Genomic DNA, 19,166 nt, shown 5'->3' on the forward strand with positions numbered 1-19,166 from the left:
AAGATGAGGCTCAGAGGTATCAAGTAGCTTGCCAAGGTCAAGGGTACAAAGATCCAAAGAAAGTCATTCAAGTTGGACCTTCCACTAGTCTCGTTCTTGTCACTGGAGGGCAAAGCCCCCCACCTCCCACCAAGGCAGATGATGGAGCAGGTGTTTCCTTCTCAGGATTCCTGATTGGGATTGGCCTGTTAAATGAATGCTCGGTAGGTATTTGATGGAGCCTAAGGCCTGGAGGGGGCAGGGGACTAGGGGAGTGTGTCTGAGGAAGACACTTTAAGCCAGATGGTGAGTCATCACAGGGACAATCGTGCCATACCCTGGTGCAGCCTCCGCCCTCCTCTGACTATCTTTAGATGCCTGAAAGTTGCATTAGGACAGATAAATGATAACAATAGTTAACATGCACCAGGCCCTGTTCTTGGTACTTGTTATACTTTTTAATGTTCTTGATACATTCACTGATTTAATCATCACAACAATCCTATGAGATAAGTATTATTGTTATCCCATTTTGCAGATGAGGAAGTGGAGACATGGAAAGGCTAACTGACACACCCAAGATTCCACAACTAAGATATGGAGCAGTGAGTGATTCTCCCCAAGCACTTATGAGTCTGTGTGCTTTACCACTCTGTAATCCTGCCTCTCAAATATACTGACAGCTCCTGCAAAGGGAGAGAAGCCCACATCCAGAGTCATTTCCCTCACACTTGGGTGCACAGGCTCCAGAGGTAGGGGGAGGGACAGACAGATGATGGAGGCTGATTAGCAGGGCCTCTTCACACTGTCCACCTACATGATGAGCTCTCGGCCAGGGCATGAGCCTTATGGAACCCTGCCTCACTCCCTCAGGCAGGCGGCAGGGGACGGCAGAGGCTCCCAGGGAATAGTCCAGGAGGGTTAATGGGAAAGGAGGGCTTCTTGGCCGGCTGTGACTCTGGGCTGTATTCCTCCCACTGAAGCCTCTTTGCTGAACTCTACACTTGCGGAGCCCACAGCTTCCTGAATCTTCACACTACACGAGTCTAAAACTCCCTTCCCACCCCAGCTGCCTCTCCTCCCGCCTGGCCTCTCTCAGCTCCCTGCTCCAGGACCCCCACCACTGCCTAAGCAAGGCACCTGATACCTCGCTCCCTCCCTCTCCCACATCCCATCGGCCTCCAATTCTGGTTGATTCAACCAATGGATAACCTCTTGCATCCACCCATCATGCCCCATCCCCACTAAAACTGCTCTAGCCGAACGATGGTCTCTTCCATCACTTACTATGTGCAGCGTACTCTGTTTACTACTTTATAGACATCACCTTTTAATCCTCAGAACAATCACTATTTACAAGTGAGGAACAGAACTGAAGAACAGACAGGTGAAGTAACTTGGCCAAGGTCACACAGCTAGTAAGTAGCAATGCCAGACTCAGTCTGACGGCAGAGCCTACCCTCTTAATCACTCTTTGGTGATCACTACTCTCAACCTTGCCTTCCTCAGTCCTTCCTGTGCAGTGCCACAAGAATCTTTCATTACTTCAACGGCATTTACTGTAAGTGCCAGCAACTCTGCTGTAAACGGGAGATCTAAAACTGGGCAGATACTGGGCTCCAGGGCCACGGAGCCTAGTGGAATTCTCTGGTAGCTCACTAACACACTAATCTGGTCAGGCCTCCATACCCAGCACAGTGTCTGGCATAAAGCAGGTGCTTAATGATTCCGGGTGGAAATGAGATGAAGTCGGTGGGACAGTCAGCTGGGGCCTGCTGTGGGCCTGTACCAAGGGCAGGGCAGAAGGGAGAGGGGCTGCTTTCCCAGTTCATTTTTCGGACAGTTTGTTTCACCTCCCTCCCGGCTGCTTCCTTGTCTCCTATCTTTTCTCCTTCTGTGCTGCAAACCTTGCTTACGAGGCTCGGCTGTGTCCTTTGAGGTTGCTGGTGGGATGGAGGGTGGGAGGTTGGAGGACGTCTTAGCTAATAGGCTGCCAGCAGGACTGCGGAAAAGGGCCAGCTTGGAGGCCAGAGGATATAAGGGCTGTGCCTGGGTACCTTGGCCTGCTGCAGCTTCCCTCTGCATCCCTGATGTGATCCCCTGGCCATGGCTTATCAACAAATGGAGAGGGACTGAGAAGAGAGCCCAGGTACCCTCACCTGGGCTCTACCTCCCGGCTCTGGAAGGTTGAAGGTCCTCTGGCCCTTGTCCAGGCTTCTGGCCCCAAGGATGGTTCCAGCCCAGTTCCCCCATCTCCTCCCCTGCCCATTCCTGGGGAGCTGAGGCAGGGAGCTGGAACACTGATGGGCACCAAGCCAAACCTTCCTGGGACCAGCAGGTCACAGCCAGTCATTCCTGAGCCACTATGACAGTGGTAGAGCAGGGACGCAGAGGAGAGATGGGCTCCTACTTCTCCGGGAAGTGGGGGGCAAGCCAGAGGGAGGTCGGTGAGGGTGGGACGGGGCTGGGGAGCAGTGGGGAGCTGACTGAGGCGAGAGCAGGTCCCCACCCTTTCCTGGAGGCACATTCTTCTGGCTGGTGGTCAAGCTACCCGTGCACGGCAGGGGCAAGGAAACGGTCACCAAACAGGCCTGTGGTGCTGATGGCGGTAGCCAGAGGGTAAGGAGAGGCTGGGAGAGCAGGAGAGAAGGCAGGGACAGGTCTGGAGCTGTGCTAAAGGGAGGGGAACAGGCCTGCCTAGCAGGCAAGTTTGGTGGTATTTGAATGTGCAGGAGGTGCTTTCTCCCTCCAGCTTCTGCTTCTCAAGTGTGTGTGTGTGTGTGTGTGTGTGTGTGTGTGTATTCCACATACCCAGGAGACACTGCATCTGCCCTTGAGTAATCAGTGCTCTGAAACGGTGGCTCCAGCCCAGTTGTGACCACTTTCCCTCAGGCCCAGAGCCCTCTCCTTGGCTCCCTTTCCTGCACCCCTGTTGGAGCTTCCAGTCTGCACTTGCCGACCTGCACCACTCCCCCGCCTCTCCCTGGGGCTCACTACCCACACTACCTCCTCCCAACATCCCCAGCCTTCCCCAGACCCTCATCTCAGGGGCTCCCATCTTCCCTGGGCCCTTGCTCAGGACTCAAACTCTGCACACACTTCGCCCTCACGTTTTAGAGACTTGGCAGGGGCGGCTGCAGGAGCCCGAGGGAGGGTTCCGTGTGGATCCAGAGCCCTGGCCAAGGAGAGGGCAAGGCTGCGAGTAACCAGGCAAGCAGGCCATGCAGAGAAGGCCCTTCCTAGCATCAGAGCAGACCCCAATCCTGCCCCCAAATCCCACTCGGGAAGTGCTGGGGCCAGAGGAAGCTGAACACGCCAAAGCCTCGGCACCAGACCCACTGCCCGTTTCCTCCCTCCAGAGAGGACACAGCGAAAGGCCAGGGGAGGCTGCAAAGATGGGGTCTGTAGAGGGAAACAGAAAAGAGAGGTGACGTCTGCAGGTCTGACTGAGAGAGAAGGCCGCAGGCCACTCCCTCCCCTCCTGGGATCGGTCCTCGGCTCCAGGATGGAGAGGCTGACACCGGCCGCTCAGACTTCCCACCCAGGCCTCATGAAGTCCTTCCTGCTCCGGCCTCGGAGCCCCCTCGACTAGGAGCTTTACCTCCAGAGAAACGGAGAGGCAGCGGACGCCCCTTAAACCTGCTGCGGGGCGGGTATGGAGCCCACCTCAGCATTCCCCCTCTCACTCCACAGAGGACTGGATCTTGATTTAATCTCCAGTCTCCCCCAGGCCTCAGCTGACGGTGCCGGCTGGGGTCCTGCGAGCCAGGCAAAGCAGCCACTGCTGTGCCCCTGCCGGGTTCTTCTCCTCCCACAGAGCCCGGCTTGTGTCAGTTCCTCCTGCAGGGCCCCATTTCTCTACCACACGCCCGGCACTCACCACAACTGCAATTAGAAATTTCACACAAATTGCCTCATTATTAGTCGAGATTCCTCCTCTGAGAGAATGTGAGCCCCCAGCGGGCAGGAGCTGGCCCTGCTTTGCTCCAGGCCGCAGGCTTAGCACAGCCAGGGCTGTGGGCACAGAGGCCCTCAGGAGACGCTTCTTCTTCTTTTTTTTTTTTTTTTAATTTATTTATTTTATTTATTTTATTTTTGGCTGCATTGGGGCTTTGTTGCTGAGCACAGGCTTGTTCTCTAGTTGCGGCGAGCGGGGGCTACTCTTCCTTGTGGTGCGTGGGCTTCTCATTGCGGTGGCTTCTCTTGTTGTGGAGCACAGGCTCTAGGCACACGGGCTCAGTAGTTGTAGCTCGCGGCTCTAGAGTGCAGGCTCAGTAGTTGTGGCGCACGGGCTTAGTTGCTCCGTGGCATGTGGGATCATCCCGGACCAGGGATCGAACCCGTGTCCCCTGCATTGGCAGGAGGATTCTTAACCACTGTGCCACCAGGGAAGCCCCAGGAGAGGCTTCTTGAGTGGAATAGGTAAACTCATCTCCCCCTCTCCTGCCATGGGTCCTTCTGCCTTCCTCATGGCTCCCCCAGGTCTGCCTTTCCTTCTGTTACCTTTCCACCCGGTTCTTGGCCCATCTCTGTCCCTCGCACTGCCTCAGTCTGTCTCTAGCCCATCCTCTCCCTCCTCCAGGAAGTGCCCTCAGATTCGCACCTCAAACCTCTCTAGGGTGCTATTCATGGGTCCCAAGCGCTGGACTAAGCACAGGTGTCAATCTTTTTTCCAGTCTTTTAACTTTACCTGGTGCCTTTACAGCTGGACTAGATGGGGGATCTGTGTGTACTGATCAAGCCTCCGTGGTGACTTTCTCATTCAGTAAATCCAGTCCCTAAACTCAAATCTGAAGGACAAATATGTACTAATCCCTGTGCCAGGCTTTGTCCTTTAGGGAGAGTTGATGCCCTCCTCTCCTGCCCTCAGCCTTTGTATTCACTCACTCCCCACAGCCCCAGGCTCCAGTCTATGCGGAGGTTAACTCCTGGCTTTATCTCTCTCTGTCTCTTTCTCTCTCTCCCTCTCTCTCCCCTCACCCAACAACAACCCCACAGCGAAAGGGAAAGGAAAAGAGTGAGCGCGTTGGAGGGCGCACCTGTGATTGGGGGTTCAGGTCAGCAGATGCAAGTCACCAGAGGACAAGGAGAGGCGAGCAGGCCTAGACCCCGGGCCCCTCTTGTTGCCCTTCCAAATGCTGCGGCGGCCGTGATTGCTAACACGTGTGCACGCACACACATGCGCCCTCTCCACGCTTGGCTGTCTCCGATGCTCGTCTAGCTCTGGAGCTCAAAGACCTGTTGCTTCCGCTCAGCATCTTCTCACTCAGCTTCCTGTCCTCTGCGTGGACCTCCAGGGTGTCAGTGGGCAGGCAGAGGAGGGGGGGGGTCTCAGTGAGAAGCCAGACTGTGAACGGTTTCACTCTAGCCATAAAAGGTGAAGACGTCGCCTTCTAGGGGCAGAAGGCAGCCAGGGTCCTAGGGAGCAGCGCTGGGGGAGGGGTGGCCAAGGTGACCCCCTGGATCTGAGTCCTCAACTCGGGATTACTTCCTGCAGCCCGGGCAGCTGGGGTGCTCGTGATGGGGCCACCTGCTCCTCCTCTCTAGAACGGTCCTTTCAGCTCTGTGGTCTAAAAGCCCGACCTCAAGAGGAAGACGAAGCTGCAGGAGGGCCAGCTGAGGCAGGGTGGGCCCAGGGGATCCACCTCCGTGTCAGGCACGGCCTGGGGCTGCCTTAACCAGGGTCCTTAGCCTTGAACTCCACAACGGCTGGAGGTGAGCAAAGGGACCACCACGTAAGGTCTGGGGAAAATCGTGCACATAAGATTTTTAGCCCAACCTTTGCAGAGCTGGGTCTCAAGGCACAAGGTTGGAGAAGGCTGCCCCCTAGAGCCAGGATCAAAGAATTCTTTATGGACAGCCAGCCATTCTTGCCTTTATTTATTGCAGATATTTATTGAGTTCCTACCTAAGCCCGTGGCGTTAGACTAGGTACTGGGGATACAGAAGTGATCAAGGCAGGCAATAGGGTGACTAACCATCAGAGTTTTCCCTAGACTCAGGGGTTTCCTGGAATGTTGGACGTGTGTTGGTAAAACCAGGACACTCCTAGGCAAACTGAGAGGAGTTGGTCCCTAACAGATAAAGCCCCTGCCCTCATGGAGGTTATATTCCAATGGGATGGCAAGGGTGGAGCTGGAAAGGATAAACAAATACACAAGACAATTTCACATAGTGATATCACTTATCACAAGATGTAAGACAGAGTAGGGGACTGTACTTTAGAGAGGAAGGACAGGATTGCCTTTCTGAGGAAGTAACATGTGACCTGGGGCTTGAATGATGAGCAAGCCTTATGAATCTTATGAGCACTCAGAGGAGAACTTTCCAGGCACAAAGTTACCAAGACCCCGGGGCAGGAACAAGCTTGGCACATTCAAGAAACAGAAAGAAGGCCAGTGTGCCTGAAGTGAAATGGGCAGAGGTGAGACTAGTTGGAGTTGGCAACTGATTTGTTTACCCCAATTGCTATGGAAGCTACTGGAGGGATTTAAGCAGGGGAGTGCCATGTTTTGGTTGTTATTTTTAAAAGACTATTCCAGCTGCTGGCTGGAGAGTGGATTGGAGGGGAAAGAATGAGCAGAGGATGACCACTTAGGGAACTGCTGCAAGTGGGGAGGTGGTGGTGATGGTGCCTGGACTAAGCAGTGTCTTGGGGAGAAAGGACAGGGCAGACCCAACCGTACTTGCTAATGAATTGGACATAGGGGGTAAAAGAAGGAGAGGACCAAGTGGTGCCTAGGTTTGGGGCTGGAGCTATAGTAAACAAGGATATACCCCAAAGGACATCAGAGGTCCCTCCGTGTGGGGATTAAGAAGCAGAGAGGAGGGCTTCCCTGGTGGCGCAGTGGTTGAGAATCTGCCTGCCAATGCAGGGGACACGGGTTCGAGCCCTGGTCTGGGAAGATCCCACATGCCGCGGAGCAGCTGGGCCCGTGAGCCACAACTACTGAGCCTGCGTGTCTGGAGCCTGTGCTCCGCAGCAAGAGAGGCCGCGATAGTGAGAGGCCCGCGCACCGCGATGAAGAGTGGCCCCCACTTGCCGCAACTAGAGAAAGCCCTCGCACAGAAACGAAGACCCAACACAGCCATAAATAGATAAATAAATAAATAAATAAATAAATAAATAAATAAATAAAATTTAAAAATAAAAAATAAAAAAGAAGCAGAGAGGAGGAAGCCGTGACACGTCCAAGAAACTGAATGAACTGCCATATAGCTCGGTAGGTGTATCCTTGATGTAGCATTGTGGGAGGAGATCTATGTCTGGAATGTGCCTGCTTTGGGGGAATGAGAAAGAAATGTCTCAGGAGACAAGATGTCTGTGGGTGGGAGTTAGGAGTCTGTCTTAATACTGGTGGGGCCCAATTTAAAAGTGACTTCGGAGGGATTGGTAGTTCAGACAGGTTATCCATATAAGAGATGTTTACATGACCTGAAATGGAATGAGGGATGGTGTATTAGGGTAATGAGGTTAGCTGTAATGACCCTGAAATCTCAGTGGCTTAGCACGAAGAAAAGGGTGTATTTTTCATTCATATTACAGTCCGATGCAGGTTTGGGGAATGGAGTGGGTAGTTCTGTTCATTCATTCATTCAAGGGTCCCAGGCTCTTTCCATCATGTGGCGCAGCTGTCTTCAACATGTAGCCTCTAAAATCATCACAGAATGGGAAGAGGGAATGAGGGCTGCATGGGAGATTGTATGGGTCCAGCCTGGAAATGGCACACGTTGCTTCTGCTTTGATTCCATTGCTCAGAACTCACTCTCATGGCATCAATTTAACTGCAGGGAAGCTGAGAAGTGTTCAAAGTTCCTATTTAGTAGGTCATGTGCCAGAAGAAGGATGCTAATGGTGAATACTGGTGGTCTCTGTCACAGGCAGGGAGAATGGCTATCTCTCTTGGGGATGGGGGGGTGGGCAGTGGTGTCTGTCTTGGGTTGGGATGGGAGTGCACTCTCTAAAAGCACCTTGGAAAGGAAGCTGATGTGGGGAGAAGAGCATGCGTGGTGCATACCCGTGTGCTTTGCAGCTTCCTAACCCTCCCATGCTTTCCCTTCTCATGGCCTTTCTCCAGATAAGATCTTAATTATCCCACATCTCACCACAGAAATAGCCTTGTGAACGCTTTCTCTTCTACAATTTTCTTTTCCCATCAAATCCAACTTGGATACCAAATAATCTTCTTAAGGCATGGTTTATGTCATGTTAGCCCTGTTCAATAATAACAATAACAACAATTTCAACAACAGCGATAATAGTTTGTCATATTACTGTGTTGAGTGCTTTAACTGCAGTATCTCAATATCTCTCGATTGCTATGACAAGCCAATGATGTATCATCATTCCGACTACACAGGTGGAGCGACAGGGGTTCCGAGAAGTTCCTGTGCTCTCAAATATGGTAGCCACTAGCCACGTGTGGCTATTTAAATGAAAATCAATTAAAAATTCAGTTCTTCAGTCATACTAGGCACATATCAAATACTCAACAGCCACATGTGACTAGTAGCTGCCATTCTGGAGAGGGCAGATATAGAATATTTTCTTCTTGGCAGAAAGTTCTCCTGAGTTAGGGGAAACCTGCCCAGGTCGCACAGTAAGTGGTGATCCCATCTGAGCATAAAATCCTTCAACAGCTCCGTATTGCTTCCACATTTAAGAAAAAGTGTCAGCCTGCTCTTAACCTACATCCTGGGCCCAAGCTACTGTTACATAATTATCTCTCGTTATTTTCTTGCACAACCTCACTCTCCAGTGTAACGAGTTTGTTAACTCCTCTCCAATACTCCTGACATGTGCACTCATAATAAATATTTTTGCTCTCCTCCTTTCTGTCTGCCCAGCTAGTTAATTGCTATCTGACCTTAAGGTTCAAATAGCTTAAATATTTCTTGAATCAGTCCCCTCTTCCCCATTCTCACTGCCTCAGCCTGAACCACCTTTCAGGCTCTCCTCACGTGGCAACCTTTCCGCTGCTACTAACCATACTTGCCGACATTTATTAAGCACCTGCTACATACTTGCCACTCTTCTAAGCACTGACTCTTCATCATAACACGTTGAAGTAGACATCACAGCTGTCCCCTGTCCCCATTTTACAGACGGAGTACCTAAAGCACAGGGAGGTGAAGAATTTGTCCGAATGACCTCTCTGCTTTCTAGTCCTTTCGAAGGAAGTTCACCCTCACACTATTACCCTGGCCACATTTCTAAAACACAGAACTGTTACTTCCCTCCCCTGGCTGCACAGAGACAGGGGAAAGCCTTCTCAGCAGAGCAAGCAAGGCCTTTTATGTTCAGAACATTTCCAACCTCAAAACCCATCACTCCACCCACAGACCACAAACTACTTACAGTTTCCCGAACCTGCCATGTTATTTCTTCCTTCTGGGCTGTCACACAGGCTGCTCCCACTGCGTGGAGGACTGTTATCCCTGCCAGCCGGCTCTGAAACCATCCGTGGCAGTGCACTCTGGACCACAGGGCTCGCTCCCTCCTCTGAACAGCCAGCACTAACTCTCTCCATCAGTGGCTCCCAAAGGAGGGCTGGATGCCGAGCTCACCTCATTAAAATCGCTTCTCATTAAAAAATATATATACTCCCAAGATTCAAATTTAATAAGTCAGGGGTGGAGTCTGGGGGGGGGGGTCTCTTTTTTTAAAAAGAAGATCCCCAGACTATTCTGAAGTGAGGCAAATGTGGTTTACATTGCTCGCTTGGCTATTAATCATGTCCTGCCTAGATTTCTTGTGTATGATCTCCTTTATTGTTATTTAATTCTTACCTTCAATCACTCACATTCATCTATTCGACAAATGTTTACTAAAGGGCTACTATGTGCTGTGAACTCTTCTATGTGTTGGTGTGAATGAAAGAGGCACAGTCGCTATTCATGGAGATTACATTCCAGAGAGATGTGATAGCAGAATAATGGCCCCCCAAGTTGTCAATGTCCTGATCCCCAGAATTTGTGAATACGTTACTTTACATGGCAAAAAGGATTTTGCTGATGTGATTAAGCATCTTGAGATGGGGAAATTATTTTGGATTATCCAGGTTCTTAATCATAAGGGTCCTTAGAAGGGAAAAGAAGGAGGCAGCAGAGTTAGCAAGAGAAAAGGAGATGATGTAATGACAGAAGCAGAGGTCCGAGTGGTGTGATTGTTTGCTTTGAAGATGAAGGAAGACATTCAGGAGTCAAGGGATGTGGGCAGCTCTGGAAGCTGGAAAAGGCAAGGAAACAGATTTTCCCCTCGAGCCTCCAAAAGGAAGGCAGCCCTGCCATCCCCTAGATTTTAGCCCTCTGAGTTCCTTTTTTGGACACCTACCTACCGAACTGTAGGATAATAAATGTGTGTTGTTTGAAGCCACTAGATCTGTGGTACTTTGTTACAGCAGTGAAAAGAAATAAATACAAGGTATATTGGCTACTTATCTTGTGCCAGTATGTGACGGGCCTCCCCAACTAGATTATAAGTGTTTGAGGGCTCCGAGTGTTGTGTTTTTTGATTTTCCCTGCCGGCTCCCAGCGTAGCACTGGGCCCACAGTGGGAGCTCAGTATACACCTGCTATAGACTCCAGTCTCTACCCTAGAATTGTATGATTCTGATGGGAGTGATGTTTGGTAGATTTGGGGTGGGAGGATGAGGCTTGCGGAGATTAAAGGAGAAGGGAGCTGTCCTTGAGGGTGAGGTGTTTGACGTTAGAAGATGATGGGGCAGAGGTTCCGTGAGAAGAATCTTCTGAGAATCGCTTAATCCCTGAGGAGGGAACCTGATGGATAGATAGGGGCGGAAGGAATCATACTCACTGTGTACTTTCATATATCTTAATTTTTATATCTTGATTTTTGACGAGAAATTTACATCTTAAATTTTAAACGAGAACGTGATAAATTTTAAAAGTAATCACGGCAGCTGGCTTGTACAACCGTACATTTCCGGGCCCCGCCAGGGACCAAATATCCTGTAGCTCAGAGAACGAACCCCGGAACCTGCCTTTTTAGGCAGCATCCCCACATGATCAGGGGCCAGAGGACTCAAGGCCAAGCCCAGGACGCGCCCTCCACTGTGGTTCCGGGCGCGGGCGGCCTCCGGCCGGGGAGGGCGCTGTGCCGGCGGCGCAGGGGGCGGGCCGGGGGCGGAGCGCGGGCGGCCGGCGGCTACGGCTCGGCCCCCGGCTCCCGGCGCCCGGCTCCCGGCTCCCGGCTCCTGCTCCGGGCCCTGCACCTGTGACCGTCGGCCACGCTCGCCCTCCGCGCCCGCCGCCCGCAGCCCCATGGCCCCGTCCCGCCTGCAGCTCGGCCTCCGCGCCGCTTACTCCGGCCTCAGCTCCGTGGCCGGCTTCTCCATCTTTCTCGTCTGGACGGTGGTCTACAGACAGCCGGGGACCGCGGCCATGGGGGGGCTCGCAGGTACCCCGGGGCGCGCGGGGGTCGCTGGGTCCCGGCTCCGGCGGCGCGGACGCGGGCGCGCGGCTGCGGGGAGGAGCCGGCGGCTGCTCCGCAGGCTCCTGGCGGGCGGCGCTTCCCGGGGGAGCGGGTGGGGTGTTTACCCAAAACTGGCCGTGGGCAGAGCAGGCCCCGCGCGGGCCCGGGCTCCTGGGCGTCCTCGGGGGGCCTCAGGGACTCAGTGCCCGCCCGAGGCTCGGGGCGCCGACGTCCCGCATGTGCCATTTGCACCAGCCCCGCCGCCCACGGGTTAGCCCGTCCGCCCTCCACCCTGGGCCCAGTGACAGCGTCCTCCCTGCACTCCCGCTGCTCTCGCCACCTCCTTCGCGCGGCCAGGTGTGAAGACCCAGGGGTCTTCACACACACACACACTTGTGCTGGGGGATCCGCGCCCCTTCCCTGGGGACTGGGTGAGGGCAGAGAAGAAGTAAGTGGAAAGGAGGGCTGGGGGTTCCCGGGGAAGCCCATGTGCCTCCTTCCAGGGTGGAGTCCACCGCCAACGGAGTCGCCAGCGGAGTCCTCAGCGGAGCCCCGGAGGACCGCGCTAGGGATCTGATGGAAACTGGACTTTTTTCCCCACCACGTTGGTGTCTCTTTGCCACTCTTCTCCTGTGGCTCCTGGGCCAAGGTCGGCTAAGCCCCGCCGACCGCCCTTTCTGTGCCTCAGGGAGGCCAGAGGAGGCTTGTACCGGAGTTGAGAACGTCAGTGCGCTGGTGGAGGTCCGGGGCTTACCAGTGATGTGTACTCGCTGTGCACCTTTCGGCATATTGTTAACCTCTCTGTGTTGTAGAATTGGTGTGACGGCGAAGCATATTATTTCTACCTGCTAACTTTTTTTTTGTTTAATGCTTTCTATGTGTCAGGCACTGTGTTAAGCAAACTGCTTCCATCATCTCATTTAATCCTTACATTAGTCCTATGAAGTAGGCATTATTAGTGGGTCCATTTTACAGGTCAGGCTTAAACTGAGGCTTAGTGTAAATAAATAGCTTACTTAGGGTTACACAGCTACATGAAATTATATGTGTGGGGAAAGCACTTTGGGAAAAAATACATGCAAGGTGCATAGTTTTGCACGGGATGATCTTACTCCATAATTAAACTCCTCTGCCAAAAGAGCCCTAAATGGACTAACTAAAAATAACTAGATTTGCTCATTGCCCCAGAGCTTACTGAGTGCCACACCTGGGTCAAGAAGGGATGGGAGGTGGAGTTTCTGCCCTATAAGAGGGGTGTAGGTAACCACGGCCTAAGCAGTGCCAAGCAGAGCACTTGGGTTCTCCGAGGAAGGGCACGTGGTTGCCTGGCTGTGCTGCTCTCATGCCTGCCTAGATGCCCCACCTGTGGTTCCTCCCGGGGGGCCAGCCTGCCCACCTCTGCTCAGTTATCTGCAGACGCCTGGCTCCTTTCCCCACTGCACCCCACCACCCACCGTGTTCCTCATGGTTCTCTTGTCCTTGCAGTGTTTTCCTATTTCCTGTCGGCCTGCTGCTTTCCCCTCAGGAAGGCGGTGTGACTCTTCACGCGAGGCCCAGGGGTTGCCCTGATGAGACTTGAGATGAGGGGGCTGGTTGGGGGTGAGGAGAGAGGGCTGCCCCTGGGATCAGAGCTGGGTGTGTTGGAGTCTGGCCTGGTGGAGTGAGCCCCACCGAGCTGTGTGACCATGGGCACATCGATGCCTCCTGGGCCTCAGTTTCCTCATCTGTAAGGAATGGAAGGAGATTCCGCTGACAGGGATGTTGTGTGAGACCCCGTTCAGGTCTGGAATGCTACAGCTGTATGTCCTCTCCCCGAATCATCCATCTTTCAGCTGCCTGTGGGGGGGCAGCTCCAGGGAGTTCCGGGGTTTCCTCTGACCTGAGCCCTGCCCTCTCTCCCTCCCTGCAGATTTCCCTTAGCCTCTGGGGCAGGCCAGCTGTGGAGCTGCCCACAGCAAGAGGTGCTAGGGCAGCGACCAGCTGGAGCAGGGTCCTGGCACCTCCCTGACAGCCATCGCACAACCAAAGCTGCCTTGTGACGGTGGTGGTGGCAGCTGTGGCTGTGACCGTGGTGGTAGCAGTGTGGCAGGTGGGGGAGGGGTTGCCAGGGCCCCACGCCCTCTCCGCCCTGAATGGTGCTGAGAGGGTCTGCAGCCAGTCAGCCTCTTCCTCTTTTGGGGATGAAGCATCAGCAGATTTGTGAGTACCCCGCTTCTGACTTGGCATTTTCCAGAAACTGCTGAGTCACCCGAGGGCAGCCCCAGCATGCTCCTTCCCCTGTGTGCCAGGCGGGGCTGCTAGGGGCTGTTGATTTCCTGGAGCCCTGGGAAAAACGTTCATGGGTAGAGACCCAGTCTCTCCCATCCTGGTGTGCGGCTGGGAAGAACTGGCTTGGAGGAGAGGCGGAAGAAATAGTTTTGCTATGGGCACACTTGGGAAAAAGACTTGCTCTAGGTCTAGTAGACCGAGGAAAGAGAATAAGAATAGAAAAGTTGCCCAGGAGTCTAACCAGCTCTGTGTTCTTCCCCGTGAGCTGTGAGCGAGAGAGGAGCAGGGGTGGAGGGCAGGGGTGTAGGAAGAGAGTAGGGCCCGGGTCCAGTGGCTCACTTGTCTGTGTTTCGCTGTGAGCTCCCCTGGGCTCCTCCTGGCTCCTCACCTCCAACCCAGCCGCTGGGGGTACTTTCACTGACCATCTGTGTGCCTTCCTTGTCCTGCGCCTGTCAGCTCTGAGCCCCGAGCCACCAAGCAGAGCCCTGCTCCTTGAAGCAGGTGGGCCGGAGCGAGGGGTGAGGTCTGGTGTGGACATGCATCCGGGTGGGCCTGGGAAACTGTCCGTTCTGCCCTGAGTTATGCAGACCAGGCTTCCTGGAGTCCAGAGTGTCCCAGGGAAGTGAGCAGGGCTGAGGTGTGGGAGGGACCGGGGTTGGAGGGGGGCTTGTGCTCCTTCACTGACCCCCTGGATGGAGTTGGGGGAGATCCCTCTTCCAAGGACAGAGGCGGGAGCCAGGGCCGGTGGGGACGGGCCTGCTTCCAGATGTGGCTTGTGTTTATCTGGAGGCCAGGCCTGTGTGCAGGGCAAGTGAGAGGTGGGGCAGGATGCGCCTGCTTATTAACAGAGAGCTGGGGCCTGGCACACCCAAAATGGTCATCTTCCTCTTCCTCCTGCTCAGCCCTTTTTGGTACGTGGATGTATGTGTGTGTGGGGGGTGTTCTGGGGGCACCACTGGAGCGTGGCCAGTGGACTAAGCAATGCCAAGCAGAGCACTTGGGCCCCTATTAGAGCCCCTATTTCAACATTTCCTAACCCAGAAATTGCTGAGTCACGGGGGAATTGCTCTGACCTTATTTTTCCCCTAAGCTGGCTTCTAGAATCTTTGAGTGGTAAAGCGTCTGAGAGCCATCTATTTCAGCCCGTCCGTGGCATAGTGAGCAGATAGAGGGCAAGTGGAGCGGTTGCAAAGGTACCCATCTGACGGTTCCTTGGATGTGCTCAGCGACAATACGCTTCCTTCCTCGGGCCCTTTAAGAAACAAAACAGCTCCCCCAGTGAACACTTAGGACCCGTGTGAGAGGATTGGGAAAGACTTCTGGAAAAGGTGGCTAGCACACCATCCATCCAGATCGCGGAAGACGTTAAGCTGAAGCTGGGGGATTGTTATTCTGTCCACCTCTGGCCTGCTCCCGCTTCCTGCCTAGGCAGGGATGGAGACGAGCTTGTCTTGCCTCACCCTGATCCCAGGGCTGGAGGGACCCATGTTCCAGCCCCCAGCCCCTGAGGAAGGCTGAGGGTGGGCAAGGGCAGAGCTGGGAGAGTGTGGGTCAAACAGCATGGGAAGGGAAGCAGCAGGTGTTGGCAGAGCTGAGTCCTCACTAGCAGGGAACCCTGGGTCACTGTTTCCAGGCTGGCGGGACCTTTGGGCTCCCCCGCTTTCAGATGTGGAAGCACCGAGGCTCTGAGAGTCACGAGCAGCACAGCAGTGCCAGGCCCAGGTTTCCTGGCTGGCAGTCTCATGGTTTTCTGGCCCTTGCCAGGCTGCCTGAACTGGTAATCAGAGCAGAGATCTGTGATGACATTCCCCCCTGCCTTTTTATTTTCCCCCAACTTAAAAAAACATTATGAAATATTGCGGGCAAGTAAAAAAGGATAGGCAATTTAGTGAACTCCCTCATTCTTACCATTCAGCCTAAAAAAATATAATATCATGGATTCAGTCAAAGCACTCTCCCACCCCGATCTCCCTGTCAGCTTCTCTTCCTTCTCTGCCTTGCCAGAGCTGACCACTTTCCCCAGCCTTCCCGTGCTACTCTGCGTGCGGCGTGTGCGGCTCACTTTTTGAAGGGCCTCGTGACTCCTAGGATCCAGCGGCCTACACACAGGTGGACAGCTTGCAGCTGGCTCTGCCTCGTCCCTCGTCCCTCCCTTGTCGGGACCCTGCGGCCCTGCCCTGGACCCTTGCCAAGGGAACTGATATTTGCTCCACTCTCTGGGCTGCGGCGGCAGGCACGGCCCGGCACAGAGGGCATTCATTGTATTGGCTGAGTGGCAGCTGGCATCGTAGGGGAACTGCCCAGCCAGGCCCAGAGGGCAGGCCCAGGACCGGCTGGGGGCATCTGGCCTGCCCTTTCAGCAAACGAGTTAGTAAAATGGAGTCTGGCAGGGGACTTCCCTGGCGGTCCAGTGGTTAAGGCTCTGCGCTTCCACTTCAGGGAGCACGGGTTGATCCCTGGTCAGGGAACTTAGACCCCGCATGCCTCGCGGTGTGGCCTGAAAAGAAAATTAATAAAATGGAGTCTGGCCAAGAGCAAGAAGAAGGCCACTTGGGCGCTGGGTGGCCCTGGGGGTTTTAACCACTGGGCCTCCCCATCCCCTAAAACCAATATATGGAATTTGGGAAGAGCCCCACTGCCAAGAGCTCAGCCACAGGCCGTGCACCGCTACGGTGGTGGCCTCTGCAGGCTGGGGGAGCAAGAGCATCAGGGTGGGAGGAATGCTTCCCACATCTGTGGCCCCCAGGGTGGGCAGTGGGGAGTCCCCGGAAAGCAGGCTGGGCTGCAGCGGCCCTCAAACGTTCTGACTTTAGGACCCCTTTACACTCTTTAAAAAGTGGTGAGACCCCAAGGAAATTTTATGTGGGTTATATCGATCGATATGTACTGTATTAGAAATTAAAACTGAGAACAGTTTTAAGCATTTTAAAGTAATATTAAAAATAACATTGTGTTAACATAAGTAACATTTTTTTGTGTGAGAAATATTCAGGTTTTCCAAAACAAAAAAATTAGGGAGAAGAATGACATAGTTTTATATTTTTTTCAGATCTCTTTAATGTGTGGCTTAGTAAAAGGCAGCCAGATTCTCCGAGCTGCTTTTGCATTCACGTCCTCTTCATATCCCAGGCCACGTGGCCTCCAGCAAACTCCACTTTACCGGGAGAGTGAAAAGGCCAACACTACTGTTATTACGCGAAGAGCCTGGCCTGGGGGACCTGCAGGGCTCTGGGGGGTCGGCAGGTGAGGAGAGGGGCGCTGCCTGAGCCGTCTCTCCCGGCAGGTGTGCTAGCGCTATGGGTCCTGGTGACGCACGTGATGTACATGCAGGATTACTGGAGGACGTGGCTCAAGGGGCTGCGCGGCTTCTTCTTCGTGGGCGTCCTCTTCTCGGCCGTCTCCGTCGCCGGTTTCTGCACCTTCCTTGTGCTGGCCGTCACCGGACACCAGAGTAAGGGCCTCCGCAAAGGGAGGGCGTGGGAGGGCCGGTGGGTGGAGCGCTCAGGAGACCCGGGATTCCTGTCCTGGGTTCAACAGTTATGTCCAAGGGACCGGACAGACCACTTAACCTCCCTGTGCCCGGGTTTTCTCGTTGTAAAAGTGGGGAGAATGGACGCCCCCCACCCCCGCCCCTGGGTTGGAAGGGATCAATGAAACGCGTGGGAAGTGTGTGCTGCATTCAGCACCCAGGAGTGTGTGGTTAGCCGCCCTTTTTAGCCTCCGGCGGAGCTCTGGGATGGGAGCGCCCCCTGGTGGCTGCAGTCTGCAAGTAGCCAAAGGCTCTTCGTGCCCCCTCTGATGCTGAAGCAGATTGGAAGGCAGTGGCCTAGGGTCAGTGCCACAGAAGCAGAGCGGATGATACGGCCCTGTGATTAGCCAACCCTGACCTTCCCTCATCCCCACTCCTTCCTGCCTGCAAACTCTGAGTGCTCTAAAACCTCTATGACACCTGATCTCTCCATTGGCTCAGTTCAGCCTCTGTTGGAGGTTGTGGGGAAGGATGGCCTGGGGCTTGTGGCATGGTGGCTAGGGTCAAGGGCAAGGTCCTCTCGAGTCACGGTTGGGTTCCTCTCCCCTGCAGGCCTCACAGACCCCAACAGCTACTACCTCTCCTGTGTGTGGAGCTTCATTTCCTTCAAGTGGGCCTTCCTGCTCAGCCTCTATGCCCACCGCTACCGGGCTGACTTTGCCGACATCAGCATCCTCAGCGATTTCTGACCTGAGCGATGAGGTCTTCACACCCTGGTGGTCCTCAGGACCTGGACTCAGCCTCTGAGACATCGGGCGGGCCTGGACACCCCCTGGGAACCCCAGAACCGAGGCAGAAAATATACAGCAGGAGGACGGTGGTGTCCCTGGGAGCTGTCCTGTCCCCTTTGGGGGAACCCTGGGTGCTGTGGAAAGGGGTCCTGCCATGTTGCTCATCAGCCTGACTGGAGGGCAGCTTTAGACCTTTTCAAGTGGATCTATTTTCTTAGCACTCAGTGGGCAATCTTTCCAAGTGGGGCCAGGGCAACAGGCAAGGGGTAGGGCAGTGGGGCCTTGACCTGCGCCTGGGGGCAGGGGTCCCTGCTGCCCTAGACACTCTCCCTCAGGCGGGACGGGACCCTGGGGAGGCCAGGTCAGGTAAGGGATCTCTAGTAGAGACTTCTCAGCCCCTTACCCCAGCACCCCCATCTTGTTGTCCCCCAAGAGTCAGGTAGCTGAACTCATTGGTCCCAGGGATGGTGACATTTGCTTCTCTTTTCCCAAGGCCTGGGGACCTGAGGGGAGTTCAGTGTCCCTCTTCCCACCCTGTTCCTCGCAGAGGTGGTTCCCATGAGTATGCTAGAGCCATCCTCCCCTTCACCACACACCCCAGAGCAGGACGCCCCAAATGAGGCCAGACTAAGGTCTTGGGGAAGGTGCTCCTGCCCCCCGAAGGGCTTTGGGGAAGGGGGCAGCACGGGGTGGGCTAGAAGGAACCCTCAAACCTGTGCCAGGCACCTCCAGCCCAACATTTCCACTCGGCCTTCTCATGGCACCCAGATTGCCCCGGTCCCGAGATGCCTCCCCCGCTCCTGCCCCTGCCCTTCACCTAGAGCTTTTCTCTTTTAAAATCTCCCTTCTGAAGGACAAAATCTGCTTTACTGCCTATACACTGGCCCAAGGGCTCACCTAACTCGGAAGGGAAGGGGCTCCATCCATCTTTTTATCTTAGGTTGTCATTTTGCACGGTCTACCCCTTTCCCACCTGATGTGTCCTGCCCCTCAGCTCTTTGCCTTATCTGTGTCACTGTCACTTTAGCAGAAATACAGCAGCCATTTGTATCAGCTAGCCTCTGGTGCTTTCTTATGGGGTGGACTGTGGGAGCGGTGGGTGGGAATGGGGGTCTCCAGTCATCTCATTAAGCCATTTCCTTAGCTCAGAGGGGACCCTCTCCCTCTGGTCCCACTTGGCATGGGGGAACCCACAGTTCAGCTCTCCTCCTCCAGCCCCCTCAGC

General features: G+C 54.4%; 1 protein-coding gene across 1 annotated transcript; it reads left to right on the forward strand.

The window, feature by feature from the left end:
* Positions 1-11,117: 11,117 nt before the first annotated feature.
* SLC48A1 (solute carrier family 48 member 1) lies at positions 11,118-18,994 on the forward strand. Its single transcript, XM_059935764.1, has 3 exons — positions 11,118-11,398; positions 16,965-17,132; positions 17,763-18,994. Exons 1-3 carry the CDS (start codon positions 11,263-11,265, stop codon positions 17,897-17,899), a joined length of 441 nt encoding a protein of 146 aa, XP_059791747.1. The 5' UTR covers positions 11,118-11,262; the 3' UTR covers positions 17,900-18,994.
* The last annotated feature ends 172 nt before the right edge of the window (positions 18,995-19,166 follow it).

This window comes from Balaenoptera ricei, chromosome 10 (genome assembly GCF_028023285.1).
Source record: "Balaenoptera ricei isolate mBalRic1 chromosome 10, mBalRic1.hap2, whole genome shotgun sequence".
In the NCBI taxonomy this organism is placed as follows: Eukaryota; Metazoa; Chordata; class Mammalia; order Artiodactyla; family Balaenopteridae; genus Balaenoptera; species Balaenoptera ricei.

Coding starts and splice junctions, on each gene's coding strand:
- SLC48A1 (XM_059935764.1), top strand. CDS start 11,263: ATGGCCCCGTCCCGCCTGCAGCTCGGCCTCCGCGCCGCTTACTCCGGC. Junction 11,399..16,964: donor GGCCATGGGGGGGCTCGCAG/GTACCCCGGGGC, acceptor CTCTCCCGGCAG/GTGTGCTAGCGCTATGGGTC. Junction 17,133..17,762: donor GGCCGTCACCGGACACCAGA/GTAAGGGCCTCC, acceptor TCTCCCCTGCAG/GCCTCACAGACCCCAACAGC.